This window comes from Scyliorhinus torazame, chromosome 11 (genome assembly GCF_047496885.1).
Source record: "Scyliorhinus torazame isolate Kashiwa2021f chromosome 11, sScyTor2.1, whole genome shotgun sequence".
In the NCBI taxonomy this organism is placed as follows: Eukaryota; Metazoa; Chordata; class Chondrichthyes; order Carcharhiniformes; family Scyliorhinidae; genus Scyliorhinus; species Scyliorhinus torazame.
This window is the reverse complement of record NC_092717.1, coordinates 223,209,264-223,234,994: the sequence shown is the minus strand read 5'-3', so window position 1 is coordinate 223,234,994 and position 25,731 is coordinate 223,209,264. Positions and strand designations below refer to the sequence as shown.

At 42.6% G+C, this 25,731-nt stretch overlaps 1 protein-coding gene across 4 annotated transcripts in view; it reads right to left on the bottom strand.

Moving 5' to 3' along the window:
* Window positions 1-25,731, bottom strand: part of ankrd12 (ankyrin repeat domain 12) — a 257,267-nt gene that overhangs the window by 89,533 nt on the left and 142,003 nt on the right. For all 4 annotated transcript variants that reach the window (XM_072468358.1, XM_072468357.1, XM_072468360.1 and 1 more), the window contains exon 3: window positions 7,818-7,965. In XM_072468358.1, the coding sequence (XP_072324459.1) occupies window positions 7,818-7,965 (148 nt within the window). The remainder of the gene's footprint in view (window positions 1-7,817; window positions 7,966-25,731) is intronic.

Below are 25,731 nucleotides of genomic sequence, written 5' to 3'. Positions count from 1 at the left end.
CAAGAAGCTGTAGAGGTACTGGGAAGCGGTGTTTGGGAAGTTGTCTAAAATTATGGGGGTGGAAGCAAGGCCAGACCCAATAGTGGCCATCTTTGAGGTATCGGAAATGCCGGAGCTGATGGAGGGGAAGGGGACCAATGTTGTGGCCTTCGCCTCTCTAATTGCCCAGCGAATTGAAGGTTGGATACGCCGCCGGGGGTGGCGGCCTAACTGGGGGATGTGTATGACTTCCTTCGGTTGGAAAAGATCAAATTTGAGTTAAGGAGGTTGGAGGAGGGCTTTGAGACATGGTGAGGGTTGTTTATGTCAATGTTTGAGGAACTGGACGATGTGGGGGTGGGGAGACAGTAGGCAGTAAAAAGGGGAAAAATTATACAAACTGTGGATGGTGAGGTCGTAGAGTGTGTTGATGTATACGTTAATGTTTTTCCACATGTTTGTAATAAAATACATTTAAAAAAGACTCATCATGCCATTAAAAATTCACTTAAAAATGTTTTCTGGAATGTTTTGTGGATATCGAGCTGGTGATTATTGGAACTTCATGCCCTTCCTGGAGTTTTAATACTGAGTCTCTTGGCGAGTTACAGGTGTAGCAAAGGTTGTGAAAGAGGGCAAAGCAGATGGCAATTTCCTGATTTCTGCATTTAACTGTGCATGTTCAAAAGCTGGAAGTTGCAGGATTTATAAGAGATCACCGATAGCCTTAGCATTATTCTTACCACCAAAATGGTGTGAATGACTCCTTGCGAGGGTTCTGTTCCATGGGTGCTGATGCTTCTCAAGCCTCTCTGCATAACTACTTCGATCAGTCCAGTAAATCGCCTCTGCACCCTATTCAAAATCTTGACACCTTTCCTCAGGTGCTGCGCCCAGAATTGGACACAATATGCCACCTGAGGCCTAGCTAGTGAATTATAAATGTTTAGTAGTTCTTTTTAAAAAAATGTCTTTGCTTTTGTATCCTGTTTCTATCTAAAAAAACTAAGGATCCAACAAGCACATTTCACCAGGGATTATGAAGATAGCCGGAGCTGAACTCCATTTTATTTCTTCCTAACTCACTGCCGTTTAAGCCAAATATAGCACACCTATTGTTCTCCCAATTTAAGGTTACATAATTCAGCACAGACTGGGATTGAATATGGTAACTTCCTGCCCCAGTGTGCGAGATTGCCAGTTGGTGCACTGTGCTAAACTTGCTCTTCTCATCAACGTGCACAGGACACAATACCCCAGCAGATCGATTCGACTTGAATAGCATTGCATGTGATGATAATGCTCTAATAGTTCCTCTTGTAGGATTTCTCAGAAAAGAAATATGCATCTGTTTTCCTGCAAAGGTGTACCACACTTCCCCATTTTTTTTTGCTTTTGATCTGTATTCCCCATTCTTTTTTGCCTGTTTCTCTTTCTCTATGGTTAGCATACATTACATTCCGTTACTGCCTGCAATTCTTCATTTTTCTCTAATTGTTCCCACCTCACTGCTTACTTTGTTCTCTCCAAGTTTTTATCATTTTCACTGTATGCCTCCTGTACATGTTGCCGTACTATTGTACTCAACTGTAGCATTTTTGGCATGTACAAAGATGGCAGCATAGATTACAAACGTAAGGGTCCATAGAGTCCCTCAAGTTTCTTTGATTACCTAGGATTAAGGTGGATTTTCTACCTCAAGTCCATTTTACCACTTAATATAGAGGCTCAGACGGAGCCAAATGAAATACAGTGGCTTGAAAGTGATTGGGGCTCAGGACAGGAGACAGGACAAGGGCAGTGTCTTGATGATAGGAAAAAAATGGCATTGGGAAGGAAGAAATAGTGGGGTTTATGCTTGCTTGACAAGGTGTCATTTTCTGCTAATTATAATGAAGAGAGAAAATAAGGGACAAGTGAGTGCACAAGTGGAAAACCCCACCCACTTTGTACAAGTAATGCAATCTATTTTGTAGTTATTTACTGCATTGTGTTTGCATTACAATTTCAGGCATTGTATTGTTGTATTTTGCCAGAACATATTTCATTGCTAATACCTGTTATAAAGAGTCACCATATTCACGCAGGTAACAGAGGCTATCGGGAGCATCATGCTCCTGGAAAACAGCCCCTCGATTTCCGGATCACTTGCAAGTGTGCAGTTGGTTTGTTGTGTCAATTTCTTTATTATAACATGAATGTGCAACTCTGAAAACATATTGGAATCTCAGGCTCAGTTGAAGAACATAAGCTCTGGCAACCTCAGACCTGTGTGGCACTTTGCCTTGCTGGCTGCAGAACTTGTCGTAGGGAAAAGAAAAGAGCTAAGAATCATGGTGCATGTTGCAACAGAGGACAAAAGGAGGACGAGGTTTGAGATCCTGCAGTCATATGTTTACAGAGCTAGGAAGTCAGAAAGCAAAACATTCTAATTTTTAGATTATTTTCAGTGCTATGAGATGGCGAGAATAGAAATAGAGGGGCATGGCAGGTTAGTGCATAGTTAAGAGACATGATACAAGAGGGAAGGCTTCAGGTTGCTGGAACATGACAGGAAGTATCTCGTCAAGAAAGATAGCTGTAGCTGATCAGAGCTGGGCCATTACTCTGGAGTACAGGTTAACGGTTACTCTGGGGACGGAGTTAAACTAATTTGGTTGGGATTTCAGCATCAAAATATAGTAGAAACTATATTAAATGGGGCAGTGATACATTTAAGGGCAAAAAAGGGGAGGAATTTCTCAAATGTGCATTTTTCAGGATCAGAATGTTCCACTGAGAAACAAAATGCTTCAAGTACAGAGTGTCACTGTAGTAAAAGGGTTAACAGATGGGATATGCTAATGTATGACGTAGATGATGAGGTACTACTGACATTAGTCAGTCATCTGTTTGACGAGAGAGGGAGAGAAAAAGGGAGAGAGAGATTGGAATCATACCTTTAAAATTTTTTTTTAGATTACCCAATTCATTTCCCCCCCAATTTTAGGGGCAATTTAGCATGGCCAATCCACCTACCCTGCACATCTTTGGGCTGTGGCGGAGAAACTCACGCAAACACGGGGAGAATATGCAAGATTGGAATCATACCTCTGAGCAACATGCCTACCTTGTAGCCTGTTTGGATGTAGTACTAACAAACGTTAGGCAGACACATGGTGTATCTATAGTCTGTCGACTAACCAAGTCCCATGACTAGAATCCAAGATAGAAGGACCATCTTGTAAAATGTTGAAAGCAGCTTTTGAAAAAAATCAATAGAAGTACAAATATGCATTGGTGGTCATCTTCTGGGATTCTATAAACTCTGGAACTGTCCCTGCAGATTGGAATGTAGCTCACGTCACTCCGATATTCAAAAAAGGAGGTAGAGAGAAAGCAGGGAATTATAGGCCAGTAAGCCTAACATCGCTAGTGGGGAAATTGCTTGAATCCATTATCAAGGACTTTATAGCGGAATATTTGGAAAGCAGTGGCAGGATCAGTCAGAGTCAGCATGGATTTATGAAGGGAAAATCATGTTTGACAAATCTGTTGGAATTCTTTGAAGAGGTAACCAGTACAGTCGACGAGGGGGAGCCAGTCGATGTGGTATATTTGGACTTTCAGAAGGCGTTTGACAAAGTCCCGCATAAGAGATTGTTGTGCAAAATTAAAGGGCATGGGATTGGGCGAAATAGAAAACTGGTTGGCAAAAAGGAAACAAAGAGTAGGGATTAATAGGTCCTTTTCAAATTGGCAGGCAGTAACTAGTGGGGTACCACAGGGATCAGTGCTAGGACCCCAGATATTCACAATATATATTAATGATTTGGATGAGAGAACAAAATGTAACATCTCAAAGTTTGCAGATGATACCAAATTAGTGGAAGGATGAATTGTGACGAGGATGCAGGGATCCTACAGCAAGGTCTGGACAGGTTGGGCGAGTGGGCAAATCAATGGCAGATGCAGTATAATTTGGATAAGTGTGAGGTTATTCATCTTGTGAGCAAGAACAGAAAGGCAGATGAGAGGGGAGTGTGCAGCGGGACCTGGGTGTCCTTGTGCACCATTCGCTGAAGGTTAGCATCCAGATGCAGCAGGCGGTAAAGAAGGCTAATGGTATCTTGGCCTTCATTGCAAGAGGTTTAGAGTATAAAAGCAGGGATGCGTTGTTGCAATTGTACAGATCTTGGTGAGATCACACTTGGGAGTATTGTGTGCAGTTTTGGTCTCCTTCTCGGAGGAAGGATGTTCTTGCTCTCGAGGGAGTGCAGCGAAGGTTTACCAGACTGATTCCAGGGATGGCGGGACTGTCATATGAGGAGAAATTGACGAGGTTGGGATTGTTCTTGCTGGAGTTCAGAAGAATGAGCAGCGGATCTCAGAGACTTATAAAATTCTAACAGGACTAGACACGGTAGATGCAGGGACGATGTTACCAATGGTGGGTGTGTCCAGAACCAGGGGTCACAGTCGGAGGATTCAGGGCAAATCATTTCGGACAGAGATAAGGAGACATTTCTTCACACAGAGTGGTGAGCCTGTGGAATTCATTACCACAACTGTTGGAAACCACAGGAAGTAGTTGATGCTGAAACTTTGAATATATTCAAGAGGCGGCTGGATGTAGCACTTGTGGAGAATGGGATCAAAGGCTATGGGGAGAAAGCAGGATTAGGCTATTGAGTTAGATGATCAGCCATGATCGTGATGAATGGCGGAGCAGGCTTGAAGTGCCAAAAGGCCTCCTTCTGCTCCTACCTTCTATGTATTTATGTGTGGCGTAGTGGTTAGCATTGCTGCCTCACGGCACCGAGGTCCCAGGTTTGATCCCGGCTCTGCGTCACTGTCTGTGTGGATTTCTACATTCTCCCCTGTGTTTGTGTGGGTTTTGCCCCCATAACCCAAAGATGTGCAGGGTAGGTGGATTGGCCCTTAAATCCACTAAATTGCCCCTTAATTGGAAAAAAATGAATTGGGCACTCTAAATTTACCTTTTAAAAAAAAAAAGAAGTGCAAATAGAGGCATAGAGTACAAAGGCTAGGAAGGTACACTAAAGCTAAAATAAAACACAAGTGGAAACAGCTGTATCAAATTCTGAGTAACACACTTTAAGGATAAGATGACTTTGAAGAGAGTGCAGAAGCCATGATACAATGGTTTCAGGAACAAGGGATTACAGTGCAGGGGATAGACTGAAGAAGCTGAGATTGTTCTCCTATGAGCAGAGAAAGCAAAGATGAGATTTGAGTTTAAAATCAGAGTTTACAAAATGTAAAGTGAAATTGTTTCCAACAGTTGAAAGACTGATAACCAGAGACCAGAGGACACCGATTTAAGATAATTGATAAAGGAACCAGAGGAAACAAGATAACTGCACAATGTTCAGTACAATTCACAACTCTTCAGACACTGAAGCAGTCCGTATCTACATGCAGCAAGACCTGGACAAGCTGTGGCAAGTAACAGACGTGTAATACAAGTGATGAGGACAATGACCAGAATTCTAACGTTTCTCACCTCGGCATTCAATGGCAATGCAATTGCTGAATTCCCCATCAACATCATTCAGGGGCGGCACGGTGGCGCAGTGGTCAGCACTGCTGCCTACGGCGCTAAGGACCCGGGTTCGATCCCGGCCCCGAGTCATTGACTGGGTGGAGTTTGCACATTCTCCCGTGTCTGCGTGGGTTGCACCCCCACAATCCAAAGATGTGTAGTTTAGGTGGATTGGCTATGCTAAATTGCCCTTAATTGGAAAAAAAATAATTGGGTACTCTAAATTTAAAAAAAACATCCAGGCGGTCACCATCGACCAGAAACTGGATTATCCATATCAATACTGTCGCTACAAGAACAGATTAGAGGCTGGGAATTATGTGCTGAGTAAATTACCTCTTGATTCCCCAAAGTCTGTTCACCATATACAAGTCACAAGTATGTTGGAATACTCTCCATTTGCTTGGATGTGCGTGGCTCTAACAACACAAGAAACTCAACACCGTCCAGGACAAAGCAGCCTGCTTGATCGGCATCTCGCTCAGCACCGTAAACATTTACTCCCTCCACCACTGATGCTGTGTATACCTATACAAGATGCCCGATAGCAACTCAACAAGCCTCCTTTAACAGCAACTTCAAAACCAGAGACTCCGACCATCTAGAAGAACAAGAGCAGCATACAGTTGGGAACACCACCACCTGGAGTTTCCCCTCGCAGTTCCTTGATTGTTGTGAGGTCAAAATTGTGGAAATCTCTCCCTATTAGCACTATATGTCTCCTTACACCTTCTGGATTGCTGCAGCTCAGAAGGGCATCTAGGGATGGTCAATAAATGCTGGCCTAAACAGTGACACCCACACCCCGTAAAAATAAATTAAAAACAACTATGTTGGTTTATGCAGGTCTCTACTAGGTTGAAATATCGAACAGGGTATACTATTGGATTTTGAATCCTGTTTGGAGTACTATTAAATTACATAAATTAGTTGGCAATGATAACCGTTGCAGAATTTGCTACGAAAATAACCAGTGACACTAATAGCTTTTGAAGTGAGTTCATAAGGTGGCAGCATGTGCTGAAAATCATGAAGTTATAACATGCTTTCAGTTGTGCTTTTCTTGTAATTATTAAATAAGATGAAGATACATTTTTACAGGATGATTTCATAGTTTGGTAGAGCTGTATACTTAGATAAATGTCCTCATATTATGTTGCAATTGTTGCCCCTGAAAGAAAAAAAAGTTCACAGCTCCTTGGCCATCATCCCTTTCAGGCCTAATCATTTTGCATTCCAGAAGATGACAGCCTTAAGTAATTATAATGATGGCTACCTGAGTAGTTACAAAGTTCTCTCCTTGGAGGCCTGCTTGAAAGAAATTGCAAACCAGTGCTTTACTGCTGTGCATTCAGGCGGACACATTTTTAACTTCTCAAATAATTCTTCACACGCTTTTACGAATGCTAAAACAAAATTGTCCAAAAATATAAAAACATGAAAATATTAATTGTTTATGTATTAATTTATTGTACGGCGAGCCATATTTAGTTTCCTGCTGAACAGCTAAATTACCATGGAATCGTAATTACATTTCCATATGCTGGGAGACATCTTGAGGATGCTGTATGCTGGTATATTCTTTGATTACGCCTTTGTAGAGTGTTTAGAGATATTTTTCTGCAGATAAAATGTTATATAAAGGCAAGTCATTGTTGTAGCTTTATACAAATGCAAGTTTTGTGTGTATGTATAACTTGGATGTAATATATATAAATTACTACTTAAAAAAAAGCTTTATTCTACAGGATACCGTATGAGAAAGGATTTTTGTTATGTTGATGAACAGATTTATTGGAGCCATCTTGCCCAATATGTAGAAGTAAATACGATCAGGCTCAATAAAGTAAATGGAATGGAAAATAATTACAGATGTGTCACCATCTGGAGAAGTGGGTGCTGGATACCTCACTATCTTAAAAGGAAGGAGACTGCATCACTGGCAATGGTGCAGCAAAGGCCTACCCATCCAATACCTGCCATTAGATGTCTGAAGTACAAGGAAAGGGGACAGCAAGTTGATTTTTAGTAGAGAAAAGGCCAAGTGGGGATCTTATCAAGGAACATGAGACGATTCAGAATATAGTACTGACAATCTGAACCCAAGAATGACATTGGAGAGGAGAGCTTGTGATGTTTTGTGTTTTATTACATTTTATGCTCATTGTAATGTCAATAAACATAACTGGATGCACATATATTTTATTCTTCACAGTGCACAAAAATACTAAGGTGCAAAAATTCAAAAGTATCACAATCATACATTTAAACAGTTTAAAAGGAAATGATGTACCTGTGTCAGATTCCCTCTGCTCACTCCTAGATGGACTAACAGTAAAAGGTAGTTTACGTTTCATAGAAGTTTTCTCTTTCACTTCTTTTTCCAATTCACTGCGGTCTATTTTAGGCGTCCTGTTGTAAGATGAAACTTTCTCTTTATTCTAAGAAAAAAAATACAAAGATATTAATACAAAATATCAAGCCTTGTTCAAATGCTACGATAATTTAAACATTATGGGACAGAAATAAAATGAAGGATAAAACTGCTCTCAATGAATTTTTCATTTTTATTAAAATCCAACTACTCCCGTTATTCAGGATTACAACTAATGGAAAATTCTCCCACAATTAAATTTGCTTCTTTGAAAATCCCCTATAAAAGGCAGTTGATGCATGCTGAAAGTTGGGTTAAGAGATGCTTGTTTTTGCCTCTTTTGCATGAGGTGTTCATAAATTCGGTCACTGGCTTCTGAATTTGACAATCTTATCTTTAGTTAGAGTGTTTTTCACAATGTTGTCTGATACCAACAACTTTCAATATAATAATAATAATAATCTTTATAAGTGTCACAAGTAGGCTTACATTAACACTACTGTAATCCTCTCGTCGCCACAATTCATCGCCTGTTTGGGTACATTGAGGGAGGGAGAATTATAGAATGCCCAATTCACCTAACAAGCACATCTTTCGGGACTTTGTAGGAGGAAATCGGAGCACCTGGAGGAAACCCACGCAGACACGGGGAGAACATGCAGACTCCGCACAGACAGTGACCTAAGACGGGAATCAAACCTGGGACCCTGGCAGCTAACCACTGTGCTACCCTTTCTGTCATTGTAAAAAGTCAATTTTTTGAGGGATGGCTTTCCTACTTTGAATGTTCACATGTAGTTGCAGGACATCCTTTATTAACAATGCCAGACTTGAAGGTTTTTCCTGCGCACAATGTTAGGGGGACCAGTTTCTTACGATCGCAGAGTTCACCTAGTAATTGCCCACAAACTGGAATGCAAATTTCCTGCAAATAAAAATTTCCTTGAATTCAAGGAGTCTGCATGGTCTGTCTTAAAATGATACGGGTATTATATTCAAGCTTATTAAGTATGTGGACACCCTGTGTAGAGTTGATCTTCCACACCCACCCCCAGCAGTTTAATAGCTTTTAAAAAAAAAAGGATTCTTCGGGAGAAACAAGCTTCTGTTCCTACTGGTGACTTTCTTTACTTAGAACAGCTCATGTATTTATTAAGGACAAAGAAATAGGCTCTTCCATGAGTAAAGTTTATCTAATAAAATGTTTCAACATCCTGACATCCTAGCCAGAGCTGCAGTGGCACTCAATTTTTGTTGACTGGTCGTCATTGTGAATACTTTCCATGTTACATAAATACGAATTGCTGCTGTTCAAATTCTTATTGTGGTACTAAGTTGGTAGAGAATATCACTGACATAAGAGAGTGGAGATGGGTGGGAGATGAGTTTATAAAAGCAGTAGGATTAAGAGAGTTGAGAAAAAGTAAAGAGGATTCTGTACACAATGCAAAAACAAGCACATGGCACTGAATTTATACAATACATTTGTTAAGTCACAGTTGTTAATGTTTCTCGAAATGTGTAATACCTGGTCAAGGGAAGACATCAGGACTTTGGAAAGTAGACAACCAAGATTTACTTGAATGCAAGGAGTGTAAAGTTACAGTTATATAAAAAGGGTTAAGCGTTTTTCACAGGAACAAGGAAGGCTCTTGTTTCATCGGGTACAGGTTAATAATACTTTATTCAGTTCTTTCAAACAAAATTGATCCTGCATTAACACTCTTTTCCATTGCGACAGACTAGCTTGCCCGCCCTCCCTGGGTACAATAGAGATTTTTTAAACGTTTGATAGCTTTCCAGAAAATAAATAATGAAAAATAGTTTCCAATGACTGGTAAAGATGAGACTTAAATTTAGGATTTTTAAAGAGTTAACTAAAAGCAGTATTTAGGAGATCTCCCCTTACCCCAGAAAGGATTATGAAAACATGCAGTGCTTTTTAAAGATGTGTTTAATGGGATGTGGGTGTTGCTGGCTAGGTCAGCATTTATTGCCCATTCCTAATTGCCCTCAAGAATGTGTTGGTGTGCTGCTTTCTTGAACCACTGCAATCCATGTGTTGTACAAACACCCACAGTGAATTAACTGGAGACTGGCACCTGTGAAATGAAATGAAAATCGCTTGTCACAAGTCGGCTTCAAATGAAGTTACGGTGAAAAGCCCCTAGTCGCGACATGATGGGGACTTCTGGAGGAGGCTGGGATGGATCATCCACTCAGCACTTCTGGCTGAAGACAGCTGCAAATTCTTCACATTTGTCTTTTGCATTGGTCTGATATGCTGGGCTTCCATCTACACCCTCCCCACCCACCCACCCACCATCATAGAGGATGTGGATATTTGTGGAGCTGTCTGGCATTAAGTAGCCCTATGTAGTTGGTTCACCAGGTTGACACCTCATTTTCAGGTATGCCTGATGCTGCTCCTGGCATGCCCTCCTGCTCCCTTCATTAAACCAAGATTGACCCCGACTTGACGGTAATGGTAGAGTTATGGATATGCCAGGCCATGAGGTGGCAGATTGTGCTTGTATGCAGTTTTATTGCTCCTAATGACCCACAGCGCCTCCTGGATGCCCAGTTTTGATGATACTGGATCAGTTCATAATACATCCCAATCAGAACAGTGTTAGTGCCACACAACACAATGGAGGCCATCCTCAATGTAAATATGGGACTGCATCTCTACAAGGACTATGCAGTCATACTATCACAGACAGATGGGTGAGGACAAATGGGTTTTTCCCTCACCATCTGCCACAGACCCAGTCTAGCAGCTGCATCCTTTAGGACTTAGCCAGCTCGGTCAGTAGTGGTGCTAACGAGCCACTCATGGTGACACAACAATCTGAAATATGTCCGCCGCCCAGAGTACATTCTGTGCCCTTGCCCCCCTCAGTGCTTCCTCCAACGCGTGTTTAAAATGGAGGAATACTGGTTCATCAGCGCAGCTGTTAGTGGTAAGTGGTAATCAGTAGGAGGTTTGCTTGCCCCATGTTTGATCTGATGCCATGAGACTTCATGAGGTCCAGAATAGATATTGAGGATCCCTGCCCAATTGTATACCACTGACATCATCTCTGGTAATGATGGTGTTTGGACCATAGTCTGTAAGGTGTGATTCTGTGGGTATTACTATATCAGGCTGTTGCTTGACTAGTCTGTAAAACAGCTCTCCCAATTTTGGCACAATCCCCAAGATGTTAGTATGGGGGACTTTGCAGGGTCAGCAGTGCTGGGTGCGCTGTTGTCGTTTCTGGTGCCCAGGATTATGACAGGTGGTTCCTTGGTTTGGTTTAATTCTTTTTAGAGTTTATAGCGATACAACCGAGTGGTTTGTTAGGCCATATCAGAGGGCACTTAAGAGTCAACCACATTGCAGTGGATCTGAAGTCACATGTTGGCCAGACTAGGTAAGGGTGTCAGAGATTGTCTTCCCTAAAAGGACTTTACTGAACTAAATGAGTTTTTACAACAATTCGTACAAAACCAAAAATGTTTTTTTGGTTGCCATTAGACCAGCTTTTTGATTCCGGGCTTATGAATTTTAATTTTAATTTGATCCTGTGCCCCCACAGCATTAGCCTGGGCCTCTAGATTACTAGACCAGTGTCGTTAACTCCACCACCTCCTCCATAAGTGTTTGAGGAGTTAGAAACTAAATCTTGTGGGGGAACTGGACAGGTATTTGAAAATGAAAAATATAAAAGGATACAGGGAAAAACAGAAAAATGGGCTTATTATATAATAATATTTATTGTCACAAGTAGGCTTACATTAACACTGCAATAAAGTTACTGTGAAAAGCCACCTAGTCGTCACATTCCTGTTCGTGCCTGTTCGGGTCCACGGAGTGAGAATTCAGAATGTCCAAATTATCCAACAGCCGTCTATCGGGAATTGTGGGAGGAAACCGGAGCATCCGGAGGATACCCACGCAGACACGGGGAGAATGTGCATACTCCGCACAGACAGTGACTCAAGCCAGGAATCGAACCTGGGCCCCTGGTGCTGTGTAACAACAGTGCTAACCACTGTGCTACTGTGAAGCCCCAAATTATCAAATCGCAGAATAACGTTTGGCCCAATGCACCTATATTGATACATCTCTCCAGCCTATCTATGCACACAAATCCTATTCGGGTATTTGGCTCCAGTGAGAGCTAGCAAAAGTACAATATATGGATTAATTTTCTGTGCTGCAATTTCTTAGCTATGAAAACTGCATTCTCAAGATGAACAACTTGAAAAGTGGGAAAGCGGGTTTAAATTGCAATCATTGGATTGTTAGTATGTTCTTTATGTTCTTCTTAGCGACCCGAACTAGTGGATTTAAAATAAGGACCAGCAAATAAAAATGAGAAATCGGAGTAGATCATATATCCCTTTTGAGTCTAGTACACCATCTAATTAGGTCATGGCTGACCTTCTACTATAATACTAACAATATTTTCATATTGCAAATATTGGCTCTTTTAGCTCTTAATCAACAATCCACTAAAAGTACAGGATCTACGGCAGGCATTTATGATCCAGCTAGTTGAGATTTATGATTTCAAATGGTGTTTTGACCTGGTTCTTTTTGATCTCTGAAGTAAACAAAATATGCCTCTTCGAAATAGCGGAGGGCTGTTAGAGGGCTTCCATGTTGGTAAAAGTCTGCATGAGTCTATCATTTGCTTCTATTAATTAAAAAAGTGCATTACAAACAAAAGTACTCCTTTTCCTTTCATAGAACAGCACAATTAAGAACAAAATGATTTGCATTCTGCAAATTTCACCATCTGATCAGCTTTTTCTTCGCTGCATTTTGATTTGCAAGAGTAAAAATATTAAGCTGTACCAAAATGAAAACACTTTTGAGATGTTAAGGTATGGTGTCAAGTTGCAGAAGGCACAATAGTAGTAACAGGAGAAAGACATGTCAAGAAGGTACAACTGCTCCCTCAGCAACCCGAGCTTTGAGGAGAAAGCGGAATGGAAAACTTTTACCAAAATAAACCACACAAACATACTCAGTTCAGAGAATACATCACCGTATATTCAAAAGTTCTGGAACAAGGAGCAATGTGAAAACAGATTCTTTTTTCAAACTTGCATACGTGATAGTTATGCAAGTCTCAAGACAATCCTAATTGTCTAGCCAAGACAATGGGTACAGATGATAAAGCATAACATTTAAAATGGTGCAATCTTTGAAATACATAGCAGAAACTATTTAATTCTGTCACCAGGGTATGGAAACTGGCCCACGGCTTGGAACAACTCTCCTCTGCAATTCAAGCTAAACAAATGTCAACTATCCTGACCAATAATCCGTACAAGTTAGCGTAGAATATAGCAACCATTAGAAATTTAACATTAGTTTATTACTATGGGAATTTACCTCAAATTTATTTCGCTGCTCTGGGTTTTAAAAAATATCACAAAGTTTTTTCAATTATTAATATTTTGTTTCAAGTTTCAGTATTCTATAAAATCATAAATGTTTTAAAATATAAAAATATCTTGCAGAAATACAGTCTGCACTCTTCTGATGATCAGTTAAATTTTAAGGTCAAAGCAGTTATTCTTTTTCAGAAGCCAACTATCGCCTGCACACTTCCAGCAATTTGCTTCTATTGCACAACGGTCTTGACAAAAGAGACTCAATTATTAGTCACATGTTCAACGGCTTAAGATCACAATGGCTTCTGTTACTTTGTCAGGTGGTGGTTTGGGCTGTAGAAGAAAATAAGGAAGTAGGCGCACAGCATTGTAACAACAAAGCCAGCAGGCATGCTCGGGATCAGGGCAGTGACACCAATTCAATGTTTTTCTAGTATTTGGAACACACATTCTCAGGTCCTCATTTCCTAACTTCTGAAAGACAGCATCAGCTCCCAAAAGAAAACACAAATCGAAAAAAATCTGCAACTGTTTGAAATCTGAAATAATTAATTGTGGAAATACAAAGCAGATACTTCAGCATTTATAAAAGACATATCAGGTTAACGATTGTTTGAGGGCGGCACGGTGGTGCAGTGATTAGCACTGCTGTCTCACGGCGTTTGTGTGGAGTTTGCACATTCTCCCCGTGTCTGTGTGGGTTTTACCCCAACAACCCAAAGGTGTGCAGGTTGGAAAAAAAATAATTTGGGTCCTAAAAATAATCTTTTTATTGTCACAAGTAGGCTTACATTAACACTGCAATGAAGTTACTGTGAAAAGCCCCTGGTCACCACATTCCGGAGCCTGTTTGGTTACACAGAGGGAGAATTCAGAATTCTCAACCGGTACGGGAATTGAACCCGCGCTTGCTGGCCTTGTTCTGCTTACAAACCAGCTGCCTAGCCCTCTGAGCTAAACCATTTAGCTACAAACTGATGAACACACTACATGCTTCTGGTATTTTCGTCTTCTCATGTTTATAGCAGAAGTGTCCAAGATGTATCTTTATAATGCAACTTGTTGCGTCTTGCATAGAAACAGCACGCCCCAAAAATGTTTAAATTAATGTTCTCATTAATTTACATTATTCTCAAACTATGGATACACATAAATCTTAAATTGGAACATATAGATCTATCTACCAATTAGGTAGGTGTCAGAAGAAACTCCTTATACAAACTTTGAAGCCTAGAAAATTTAGACAAGACAATCTGTAAAAGTGTAGATAGAACTGAATTGCGAGTTTGCAGTCAGGTGGCCTACCTTTAGAAATTCAAACATCCAAAGATCATGACTTGTGATGAATGTAGGAATTTCAGATTTATAGGGCGTGATTCTTCCCAAAAATTTCTAAATCAATTTGTGGCCGTTTTTCAGGGAGTTTCCTGCTAACTCTGTTGACGAGTTCCCCACTTCTATTCAATGACACTTAGTCACGTTTTTGGGAGCTGGGGAGTTTCTCACCGGTTTAGCCCATACTTAGAATTTCTTTTAGCAAGGGGAGCTGAACGCGGAGATCGGGCAGCCATTTTGAAAGGGTGCCCCGATCTCTAAGTGAGGTTGTGGATCGCCTCCAGCCATGGGCAATGTCACCCCCTCCCCCCACACAAGTGGACACTACCCCACACCTCCCAAGTGGGGACACCCCACTATGGGGTCCCCTCTTCAGGTTTTCCCAAGCCCCCTTACAGGACCCCGACTCATCACCCCTCCAATCTCCAAAAGTCCCCATCTTACCTGCCAAGGTGCCAGCTGGGTAGTGCCAAGATGCCCACATTCCGGAGGGGGAGGGCAGGGGGCCACCGTGCACTTATCCAGGCCACCTAAGAGTTTCTGATGGCCCGGGAGACTCCACTGGTGCCATTCCGCCTGGTCCACGTTTGTGTGGACCAATACTGATGGTCGCCCGGCTGCAGCGTCCCTTGGTGGTGGTGGTTGGGGGGGGGGGGGGGGGGGGGGGTTGGGAACGACGGAGAATCAAGGGAGGCTGGTGGATCCCAGGCAGTTGTGTTGTAAGTAGGTCTACAACCTACGTCCGGGAGCGATGTTTGGTCATGCCCATTTGGGTACTCCGACGTCTTGCGGTACTTCGGCGAATCTGACAAGTGCGAAGGCTGTCGGGTGGCTTGCTGAAAGGCTCTCCCACAATTCTCCGGCCGAGTTGTGCTCTCACTTGAACGCAACGTGATCAGAGAATCGCGCCCATATTGTATTATATGTATTTGGTGCGGTAAGGACAAAAAGCCTGGGTTAGTATGTGTTTGATTGCTGCACTAATGTTTGACAACAGATTGACAACAGAGGTACAATTAAACCACTGTAAAAACTAAATAATCATTCATTCCAACGATGGATATTGTTTACCTGAAGTTGGGCTAATTGAATTTTGTATATACAAAGAAGGCTCCCTGTGGAGCAGATAATTAGAGTCATTGGGCTGGATTGTCCATTTCAGTGGCTAAGTGCTGACGCCAGTGGAGCATGTGTGGTCTTTTACGACCTAAAAATATTTGTGAATCCCTCACCGATTCCGGCCCAGTGAGGGGCGAGCACCGGGCGAAACTCCCGGCTCCCGCGCTGAAAACAACCGGAGAATGGCTGAGTCCCTGGCCGCGTATGCGCACGCTGATGACCTGCAGTGGTCGCACCGTACATGGCGCCTGACACACGCAGACCTTTTTTTTCCTCTTTAAAAAAAGACTTAGAGTACCCAATTCATGTTTTTCCAATTAAGGGACAATTTAGCGTGGCCAATTCACCTACCCTGCACAACTTTGGGTTGTGGGGGAGAAACCCACGCAAATATGGGGAGAATGTGCAAACTCCATACGGACGGTGACCCAGAGCCGGGATCGAACCTGGATCCTCGGCGCCGTGAGGCAGCCGTGCTAACCACTGTGCTACCGTGCTGCCCTTAAATTTTTCTTTAGATCACTTTCAACATCCTCTGCTGTCTCCAAGCATCTTCAGTAAAAGATGGCTATAGGGCAATTTTACAGGACTTAACCCTCCTACCAAGGCCCCGGGCATTATAAAAGCTAGTGCACAGCTAATCTGGTTTACTCTACCTTGTGTCAAAAGGCAGCTGGACAGAACAAAGGTTATGTGGCCTAATAACATTCCATGCACCAAGATGAGTTGCTGCTCTAGCCAAGCTATTTCAGTGTAATTATTGCATTAACATCTTCGAGACAGTGTGAAAAATTGCCAAACACATTTTTGGTCTACTCGGGAAAGTCAGTTGAAGGAGGATATAACAGGGGCCACTTTTTGCACACTTTCATAAGTATTTATTTACACAATCATAGATTACAAGCAAAGACAACCTAAACAAGGATGTTATGCGACTTGGAGGAAACTTGTCGGTGGCATTGCTATGCACCTGCTGTTCTTATCCTTCTAGGTAGCAGAGATTGAGGGTTTGGGTAGTGCTGTTGAAGAAACCTTGGTGAGTTGCTGCAGCGCATCTTCTAAGATGGACACACTATAGCTGCCGTGTGTTGGTGGAGGGAGTGAATGTTAAAAAGTTGTTGCACGGGTTTTGTCCTGGATGGGTAGCTTCGAGTGTTGTTGGAACTACACTCATCAGGCAAGTAGGGATCATTCCCTTACACTCCCAATTTATGCCTTCTAGATGTTGGAAGATTATGGGGAATCACAGAGGTGAGTTACACGTCACAGGATATCCAATATCTGACCTGCTCTTATACCCACAGTATGTGTGTGGCTGGTCCATTTAGGTTTCTAGTCAGTGGTGAAATCCAGGGTGCTGATAGTTGGGGCTTCAGTGATGATAATGCTGTTGTCAAAGGGGAAATGGTTAGGTTCTCTCTTGTTGGAGATGTTCATTGCCTAGCACTTGTGTGGTGCGAATGTTACTTGCCACTTATCAGCCCAAGCTCAAATGCTGCCCTGGTCTTGCTGCATATGGACAGGGACTTCAGAATCTAAGGAGTTGAAAATAAAACTGTGTCATAATATACACCAGTATATCATGGTGCAGACACACACTGATGGACACACAGTGGGACCAATCAACATACACAACACCGCAGCCAATCACCAGTGAGAGCACACGCACTATAAAGACAGGGAGCATCAGAGTTCCCGCTCATTCGAGTTGCAGCTAGCTAGGAGGACAGAGCTCTCAGCCTGCAACACAGACATTCACCATGTGCTGAGTGCATCGACTGGTTAGGACAAGGCAAAGATCTTTAGTTAAAGCTAGTATCGTATTAACCCACAGTCTAAGTATGTTTACAGCCGGCATCTCCACATCATAACTATGTTTAAACAGTTAATGATTCAATAAAATAGTGTTGCACTATTTCAAGTGTTGGTGACCTGTATGTGATCCAGAACACCCAACACATCAAATTGAACATTGTGGATAGTGAACTCCGCCCCTTTTGAGCCTATGATGGATGGAGGGTGATTGACCTAGGACATCACCCTGAGGAACTCCTGCAGTGGTGTTCTTGGGCTGAGAGGATTGGCCTACAACACACACAACCAGTTTCCTTTGTGCTAGGTATAACTCCTGCCAGTGAAGAGATATCGCCCTCCCGTCGATAACACAGGCTTCAATTTTACGAGGGCTCCTTGATGCCTCATTTGGTCAAATGTTGCTCTGATGTCAGGATCAGTCACTCACCTCAGACAAGCAAAAAGCTGCACATGCTAGAAATCGGAAATAATTACAGAAAATGCTGGACATACACAGCATCTTCCGAGGGAGAAAAATAGAGTTAACGTTTAATTTGGTTAGTTCTGTTGAATGGTTATTAACCTGAAATGTTAATTCTGTTTTTTGCTCTGCAAATGCTGCTTGCTTTGCTGAGTAGTTTCAGCATATTCTGTTTTCACTCTCATCTCACGACTGACATTCAGCTGTTTTCTCCATGTTTGGATCAAGACTGTAGTGAGGTCTGCAGCCCACTGTTCCTGGGAGAACCAAAAGAAGGATTGGTGCGCAGATTATTTGAACCAAGACTGTAGTGAGGTCTGCAGCCCACTGTTCCTGGTAGAACGAAAGGAAGGACTAGTGCGCAGATTATTAATAAGTATATACTGTTTTGGTAGAAAAAATGAAAAACGACAATGAAACCTTCCATCTCTCACAGATTGAGTAGATGAGATATGGCAGCAACTGGCCGACATGGATTTACCCTGCTCCTCATGGACAGGACATACACAGAGAATTTAACAAGTTATTTTGTAAATGTCGGTGTTGAGTTGTACTGGAACAGCTTTGCCAGAGGCACAGCTGGTTACGAAGAACGGGTCTTCAAGCATTACAACTGGGAAGTTGTCAAGAGTCTACAATCGTTGCGGTTTCCAATGTACTCAGCCTTTACTTGATAACATGCAGAGTGAATCAAATTAGCTGAGGGCTGGCTTCTGTGATAGTCGAGGCTTCAGGAGAAGGTAGAGATGGATCATCTGCTTTAGATTTCCGGCTGAAGATGGCCATAAATGCTTTAACTTTTTGTCTTTTGCACTCTTGGATTCACTCAGAATGGGCATGTTAATGGAACACCCCCTCTCCCATTAGTTGTTTAAATGTGCACCACCAATCACAACTGGATGTAGCAACTCTGAGCTATTGGTAGTAGGATCACTTCGCTTGAAGCATGTGGCTTCCGCTGTTTCCCGTACCCGTGTAGTAGCTTCACCAGGTTGGTACCTCTTATTTAGATATGCCTGGTGCTCCTTCTGGCGTGTTCTTCTATATTCCTCACTGAACCAAGGTTGGGCACCTGCCTTGATGGTAAGTATATGCTGGACCTTATGGTTATAATTTGTGGTGGAATATCATTTAATTACTCCTGGCACACCACAATACCTCATGAATGCCCAGTTGAGCTATTAGATCTATTCTGAATCTATTCTAATTAGCACTGTGGTGGTGCCACACAACACAATGGAGGGTGTTCTCATTGTGAAGGGCACAAGGCAGTATTTGTACAGAGCTCCTGCAAGACTGAGGTCAATGAGAAAATAGTCATTACAACAGTTGCTAGATATTTGACAATCAAATTTGAATATAGTTCAGATATCATGGAGTACAATCTCTGAAGTCCCAAGACACCATTGGCGGAGTTCCACACCATAGCAGCATCAGCGCAACAATCTCCAGCTTTTTCAATGACCTCCCCTCTCTTATTAGGTCAGAGGTGGGATTGCTTGCTGACTAATACAGTGCTCAGCTCAATTCATAACTAATAATGGAACAGAACAGCCAATGCAAGTCTCCAGTGGAAGACAAAACGCTTGAACTAGCATGCGGCAGATACAATTTGTCACTTGTCTAGCAATAACGTTTGAATAACAAATTTCATTCAATATTCAACCGCAGCTTGATCACCTACATCCCAATTATCAATTATTGGGGTCTCCATAAAGCAGAAGGCTAGCCAAGTACATAACATTGCAGCTGTAAGAGTAGGGTCTAGAACATCTATTAGAGCAGTGGGGGGGGGGGGGGGGGAAAGAGAGAGAGAGAGAGAGAAGGAGGCGAGAGCCTATTAGAACGGGGGGCAGACGAGAGCCCGGTAGAGCGCAGGGGGGGGAGAAGAGGGTAGAGTCCATTAGATCGGGCGGCGGTGGACCCGGGGCGGGGGGGGGGGGGGGGGGGAGAAGAGGCGAGAGTCCATGAAAGTAGGGGCTGGTTTAGCACAGTGGGGCTAAAGAGCTGGCTTGTAATGCAGAACAATGCCAGCAGCATGGGTTCAATTCCTGTACCGGCCTCCTCCCCGAACAGGTGCCGGAATGTGGCGACTATGGGCTTTTCACGGTAACTTCATTGAAGCCTACTTGTGACAATAAGTGATTATTATTATTATTATATTAAGTGGGGGGAGGGAGAGACGAAGGTCCATTACAGAGCTGCCAACTTTTCCCAACAGGAATCAGTATTCCAGATACCAAAAATTAGTATTTTGGCAATAAAATCCGGATTTCCATTTCAAAGGGAAAACGGCCACCAATTTGAAGTATAGCTTTACACCTTTATTGCACAAATCTAAAACACAAATGGAAAATGCAAATCTAATGCTTCATACATGTACACCATGATGAGTGGGTGTTTTCAAATTAAGTTTCAAACATTCAATAAATCTAAGAATAAAAAGTGTGAAAACAATCGCCTTTTTCCATGAGTCCAAAATTGTCCTGAACAATTGATTAATTTAATTGAATTCTTACAAGAAACTGTATATAGACAAAAGGAATCCAGTGCATTTCTTTCTTTCAAAAAATATTTTCATGAAGTAACAGATTTAATGTTCAAATTAGAGTTTCTGATAGTAAAGGTAAAAGAGCACAAAGAGAAGAATGGCCACAAAAAGCAGAAGGTATGGTTAAATAGATGCATGATGATTCAGCTTTACTTTTTCAGCATTTTTGTTTCCTGCTCACAAAAAAAGCACCGTTTCCACAAGTAAAACAAGGATTTATGAAGTGAATCCTGCTGAAACTTAATCATGTGCAATGTAATGAGCTGCACTTCATCAGTATATGAGGGAAGTGGAGTTAAAATTTCAGATCCATGACCTTTCAACAATTCTGAAATGTTAACTCTGCTTCTCTCCCCATTGATGCTGCCTGACCCGAGTATTTCCAGCACTTCTTTTCTTTAAATACATAGCAATGCTCTACAATGATCAGTGATAGAGCTCGTGTTGAGTCTACTTACTGTAGTCCACCCTCAACGTGATTTTTTAATCCCAATAAAATCCAGGCACCTCGATGCCTCAGAGGCCGCGCGAAGGTCAGGATCACCTAACACTCCGTGCTAGTTGGCAACTGATTAGGGAGTGCAGGGAGGGAGAGGCGAGAGTCCATTAGAGAGTGCGGGGAGGGAGAGGTGAGAGTCCATTAGGGAGTGTGGAGGAAGAGGCGAGAGTCCATTCGGGAGTGCGGAAGAAGAGGCGAGAGTCCATTCGGGAGTGCGGGGAGGGAGAGGCAAGAGTCCATTAGGGAATGCAGAAGGAGAGGCGTGTGTCCATTAGAGAGCAGAGTCAGCAGGGGGCTGTGTACTAACCGTATTCAGAGAATGATCAAAGTGCAAGGTCACAGGGAAACGGATAAGTGATTGGTTGATTAGTATTTTTCTCCCCCAACTTTCAAAAGTGTGTAATTTATTAATAACTGCAAGGTTTTATTGGTATAATCAAGTTTTGTTAGCAGAAGTAATAGTTACTGGGAGTAATAGGGTTTATTAATAATTACGCAAAAGTAATTAATTAACTAACACATATAAATTACAGGACATATGATGTGTTGCAGCTGTGGAATGTTGGAGCTCCTGGATACCAGTGTGATCAAGGGAAAACACATCTGCATTAAGTGTCTACAATTTGAGAAACTTTGGCTCAAAGTCATTGGGCTGGAGACAGAGCTGCGGACACTGCAATGCTTCATGAAGGGGGACTATTTCCTGGACACCTTATTCCAGATGTTGGTCACACCCCTTGGGCTAGGAAGGTAACTTTAGAGTTGGTCAACATTCAGAGGCAGTAGGGTGTGACTACAGATCAGGCAGATATAGAAATCCAGCACGTAATTATGGAGGAACCTGACCCCCTGGCTTCGTCCAATGGGTATGAGGTGTTTGATGCCAGTGTGAATGAGGAGAAGGACCGCAAGGTGGATGAGTGAATTGACCATGGTGAAGGATGCCATTCAAGTGGGTGGAGCCAAGACAAACATGGTGGTGATAGGAGACAATATAGTCAGAGGAGATTGAAACTGTTCTTTGCAGCCATGACAAGGAACTCCAAAGGTCATGTTGCCTGCCCAGTGTCAGGGTTAAGGACATTTGTTCATGGCTGCAGAGGAACTTGAGTGGAAGGGGGAGCATCCAGTTGTCGTGATCCATGTGGAAACAGTTGACCATTTTACCCAAGAGAATTTGAGGAGTTAAGAGTCTAAATTAAAACACTGAACATCAAAAGAGATCACTTATGATTGTTACCTGAACCACATGCCAATTAGCAGAGACTTAAACAGATTACAGAAATAAGCAGGTGTCTCAAAGTGGAAAGAAGAGGTTTTGATTCATGGCGATTGACATCAGTACTCAAAGAAGACAGAGTTATTCTATTGGGATGGGCTCCATTTTAACTGGCTGGGACCAGTGACCTAGCCACTTGTATAACTAGGGCTGTGGATACAGCTGTAAACTAACAGGAGGATGGGGGTGAGATAACGGGTGACTGAGAAGTCCAAACAGAAAGGTTGGAGTATCGGAACAGTGGTGATGTGAGCAAAGACAAGCATAGAGGGACAGGAAAGGACAGAGTTTAAACAAAAAACATACATTAGCGAATAAGGTAGGGAATAGAAGTTTAAAAATGTTTTAAATAAAATTAGAGGTTCTTTATCTGAATGCATGAAGCATCTGCAATAATATGGATGAATTAGTGGCACAAATAGAGATAAATGATTGATATTTAATCACCATTACAGAAACATGGTTACAAGGGATCAAGGTTGGGAAATAAATATTCCAGAGTACGCAATATTTCCAAAAGACAACCAGAATGGCGAAGGAGGGGGGGATAGCCCTGAAAGCAAATGACATGAGAAAATATCTGAATATCATGAAGTAGAATCAGTATAGTTGGATAGTTAGGATTAGCAAGAATCATTGGTGCGAGTAGTTTTTAGGCCCCAAACAGTAGTTATACTGTTGGGCAGAGCATTAAACAAGAAATTATGGAGTCTGAAACAAGGGAAGTGTAATTTGGGGGACTTTCATCTTCATAGACTGGGACAATCAAATTGGCAAGAATGAGTTTGTAGAATGTTTTTGTGACAGTTTCTTGGAGCAATACATAAGAACAAAAGAATTAGGAGCAGGCAATTCAGCCCCTCGTGCCTGCCCTGTTATTCAATATGATCACAGTTGATCTAACCTCGGCCTCATATCCTTCCTGCCCCCTGTACTCTGGGGCAGAAAATTCCAGAGATTCACGGCCCTTTGAGTGAAGTAATTCCTCCTCATTTCTGTATTAAATCTGCCACCTCTTAGCCTAAAACTATGGCTTCTCGTTCTGGAATGTCCAACAAGGGGAAACATCCACTCTCCATCAACTCTGTCAATCCCCTTTAGCATCTTATATACCTGAATTAGTTCTCCTCTCATTCTTCTAAACTCCAGTGAGTAGAGGCCTAAACTGCTCAATCTTTCTTCATAAGACAAGTCCTTCATCCCTGAAATCAATCTAGCGAACCTTCTCTGAACCGCCTCTAATTAATTTAAATCCATCCTCAAGGGAATGAAAACTGTGCACAGTATTCCAGATACAGTCTCACCAATGCCCTATATAGCAGCAACAGCACTTTCCTACTTTTATACTCTATTCCATTAGCAATGAACATCAGAATTCTATTTGCCTTCCTTATTAACTGTTTCATCTGCATACTAACTTGCTGTGATTACATACAAACATACATAAAAAATAGAAGCAAAACCCACTTTAGGTACTGGGGAATGCAGGTGGCGCGGTGGGCTGGGGTACTGGGGTGGGCTCCGAAGGTATAATTTTACTAGTTTGGTGGGAAGGGTGAAGGCCGATCTTGCACGGTGGGACAACCTCCCTCTGTCGTTGGCAGGTCGGGTGCAGGCAATTAAAATGAATGTGTTACTGTGATTTATGTTACGATTTCAGTGCCTGCTGGTCTTCCTACTGAAATCTTTCTTCAAGGGGGTGGACAAATTGGTCACCTCGTTTATTTTGGCGGGGGGAGGGGGGAAAGAGGTGGTCAGGGTTAGGAGGGTGGTCTTGCAGAGAGTGCGTCAGGCAGGGAGAGGGTGCTAGTCCTCCCAAACTTACTAATGCGGAGAAGATGCAGGGCTGGGTTAGGGGGGAATCCCGATGGGTTAAGATGGAGGAGGGTTCGTGTAAGGGGTCAGGTTTGTGGATGCTGGCAACGGCGCCGCTCGCGTTGGCACCGGGCATGTATTCAGTGAGTCCGGTGGTTGTGGCCACTTTGAAGATCTGGAGACAGTTTAAGCAGTACTTTAAGATGGGGGCCCAGTCAAGGGGGATGCTGATTAGAGAGAATCATGGGTCCGAGCCGGGGAGGATGGATGCAAGGTTTTGGAGATGGATGAGAGGGGGAATAAGGAAATGAAGGATCTGTTTCTTGGGGGATGATTTGCGAGTTTGGAGAGAAGTACGGGTTGGAGCAGGGGGAAGGGTTTAGGTATCTGCAGGCTCGCGATTTTGCAAGGAAGGTTTTCCCAACCTTCCCGATAACATAGTTAGAGGCGGTATGGTCAGCGGGGGTGTTGGAGAAGGTGGGTTGTATCGGTGATTTATGGGAAGGATCCTAGAGGACGGTAGGGTGTCCCTGGAGGATGGAGGAGCAGGCTCGAAGGGCAAATGTTGTGTATAGGGTGCACCTCACTAAATCAAAGATGAGCCGGCTGTTTGAGGGGATGGAGGATGTCTGTGAGTGATGTGGGAAGGGTCCCACAAACCATGTTCATATGTTTTGGTCCTGCTCAACGCTGGAAAATTATTGGAGGGAGGTATTTAGCACTATCTCGGGGGTTCGACATACAATGTGGAGCCAGGTCCCCTGGAAGCCGCTTTTGGGATGTCAGATCGGCTAGAGGCGCAGGTGGGTGTGGGGAAGACATTTTAGCCTTCACCTCGCTGATTGCTCATAGGCGGGTCTTGTTGGGGTGGAGGTCAGCTTCTCTGCCCTGTGCTTCAGCGTGGCGGGAAGACCTTTTGGAGTTTTTGACCCTGGAGAAGGTGAAGCTTGAGCTGAGGGGGGCAAAGGAGGGGTTCTACAATTCTTGGGGTTTGTTTATTATGCACCTTTGGGAGTTGCTTGCCATTGAATGCTAAGGGGGGTTCGTTTTTGTTCTATGAGTCAATGTTTTAGGTTTTATATTGTTACGGTTGTTTTGTTGTTTTTTTCTCTTTGTATGGCGAAAATGAAAGTATGGCGAATAAAAATATTTTTAAAAAAGTGGCGGCCATTTGGCCCTTCGAGCCTGCTCTGCCATGGCTGACCAAGTTCAATATCCTGATATGCATGAGGACATGTAGACCCTCTGCACCAAAATATTTTGAAGTTTCTCTTCATTTAGATAATAAGCTGCCTTTTTATTCCTCCAACCAAAATGGATAGCCTCACATTTATCCATAGATTCCATCTAAACATAAGTTTATTGCTCGTTGGTTCCACAATCTTCGATCTAGTATTGAAGTTGGGCAGGAAAAATTATCATGGGGAATGAGGAAATGGCAGAAGCATTAAACAAATATTGTGTTTGTCTTCACAGTAGAAGACACAAGTTCCATACTAGAAATAAATGCTAACTGATGGGCTAAAATAAGTGAGGAATTTACTATCAGCTGAGATGTATAGTATTGGA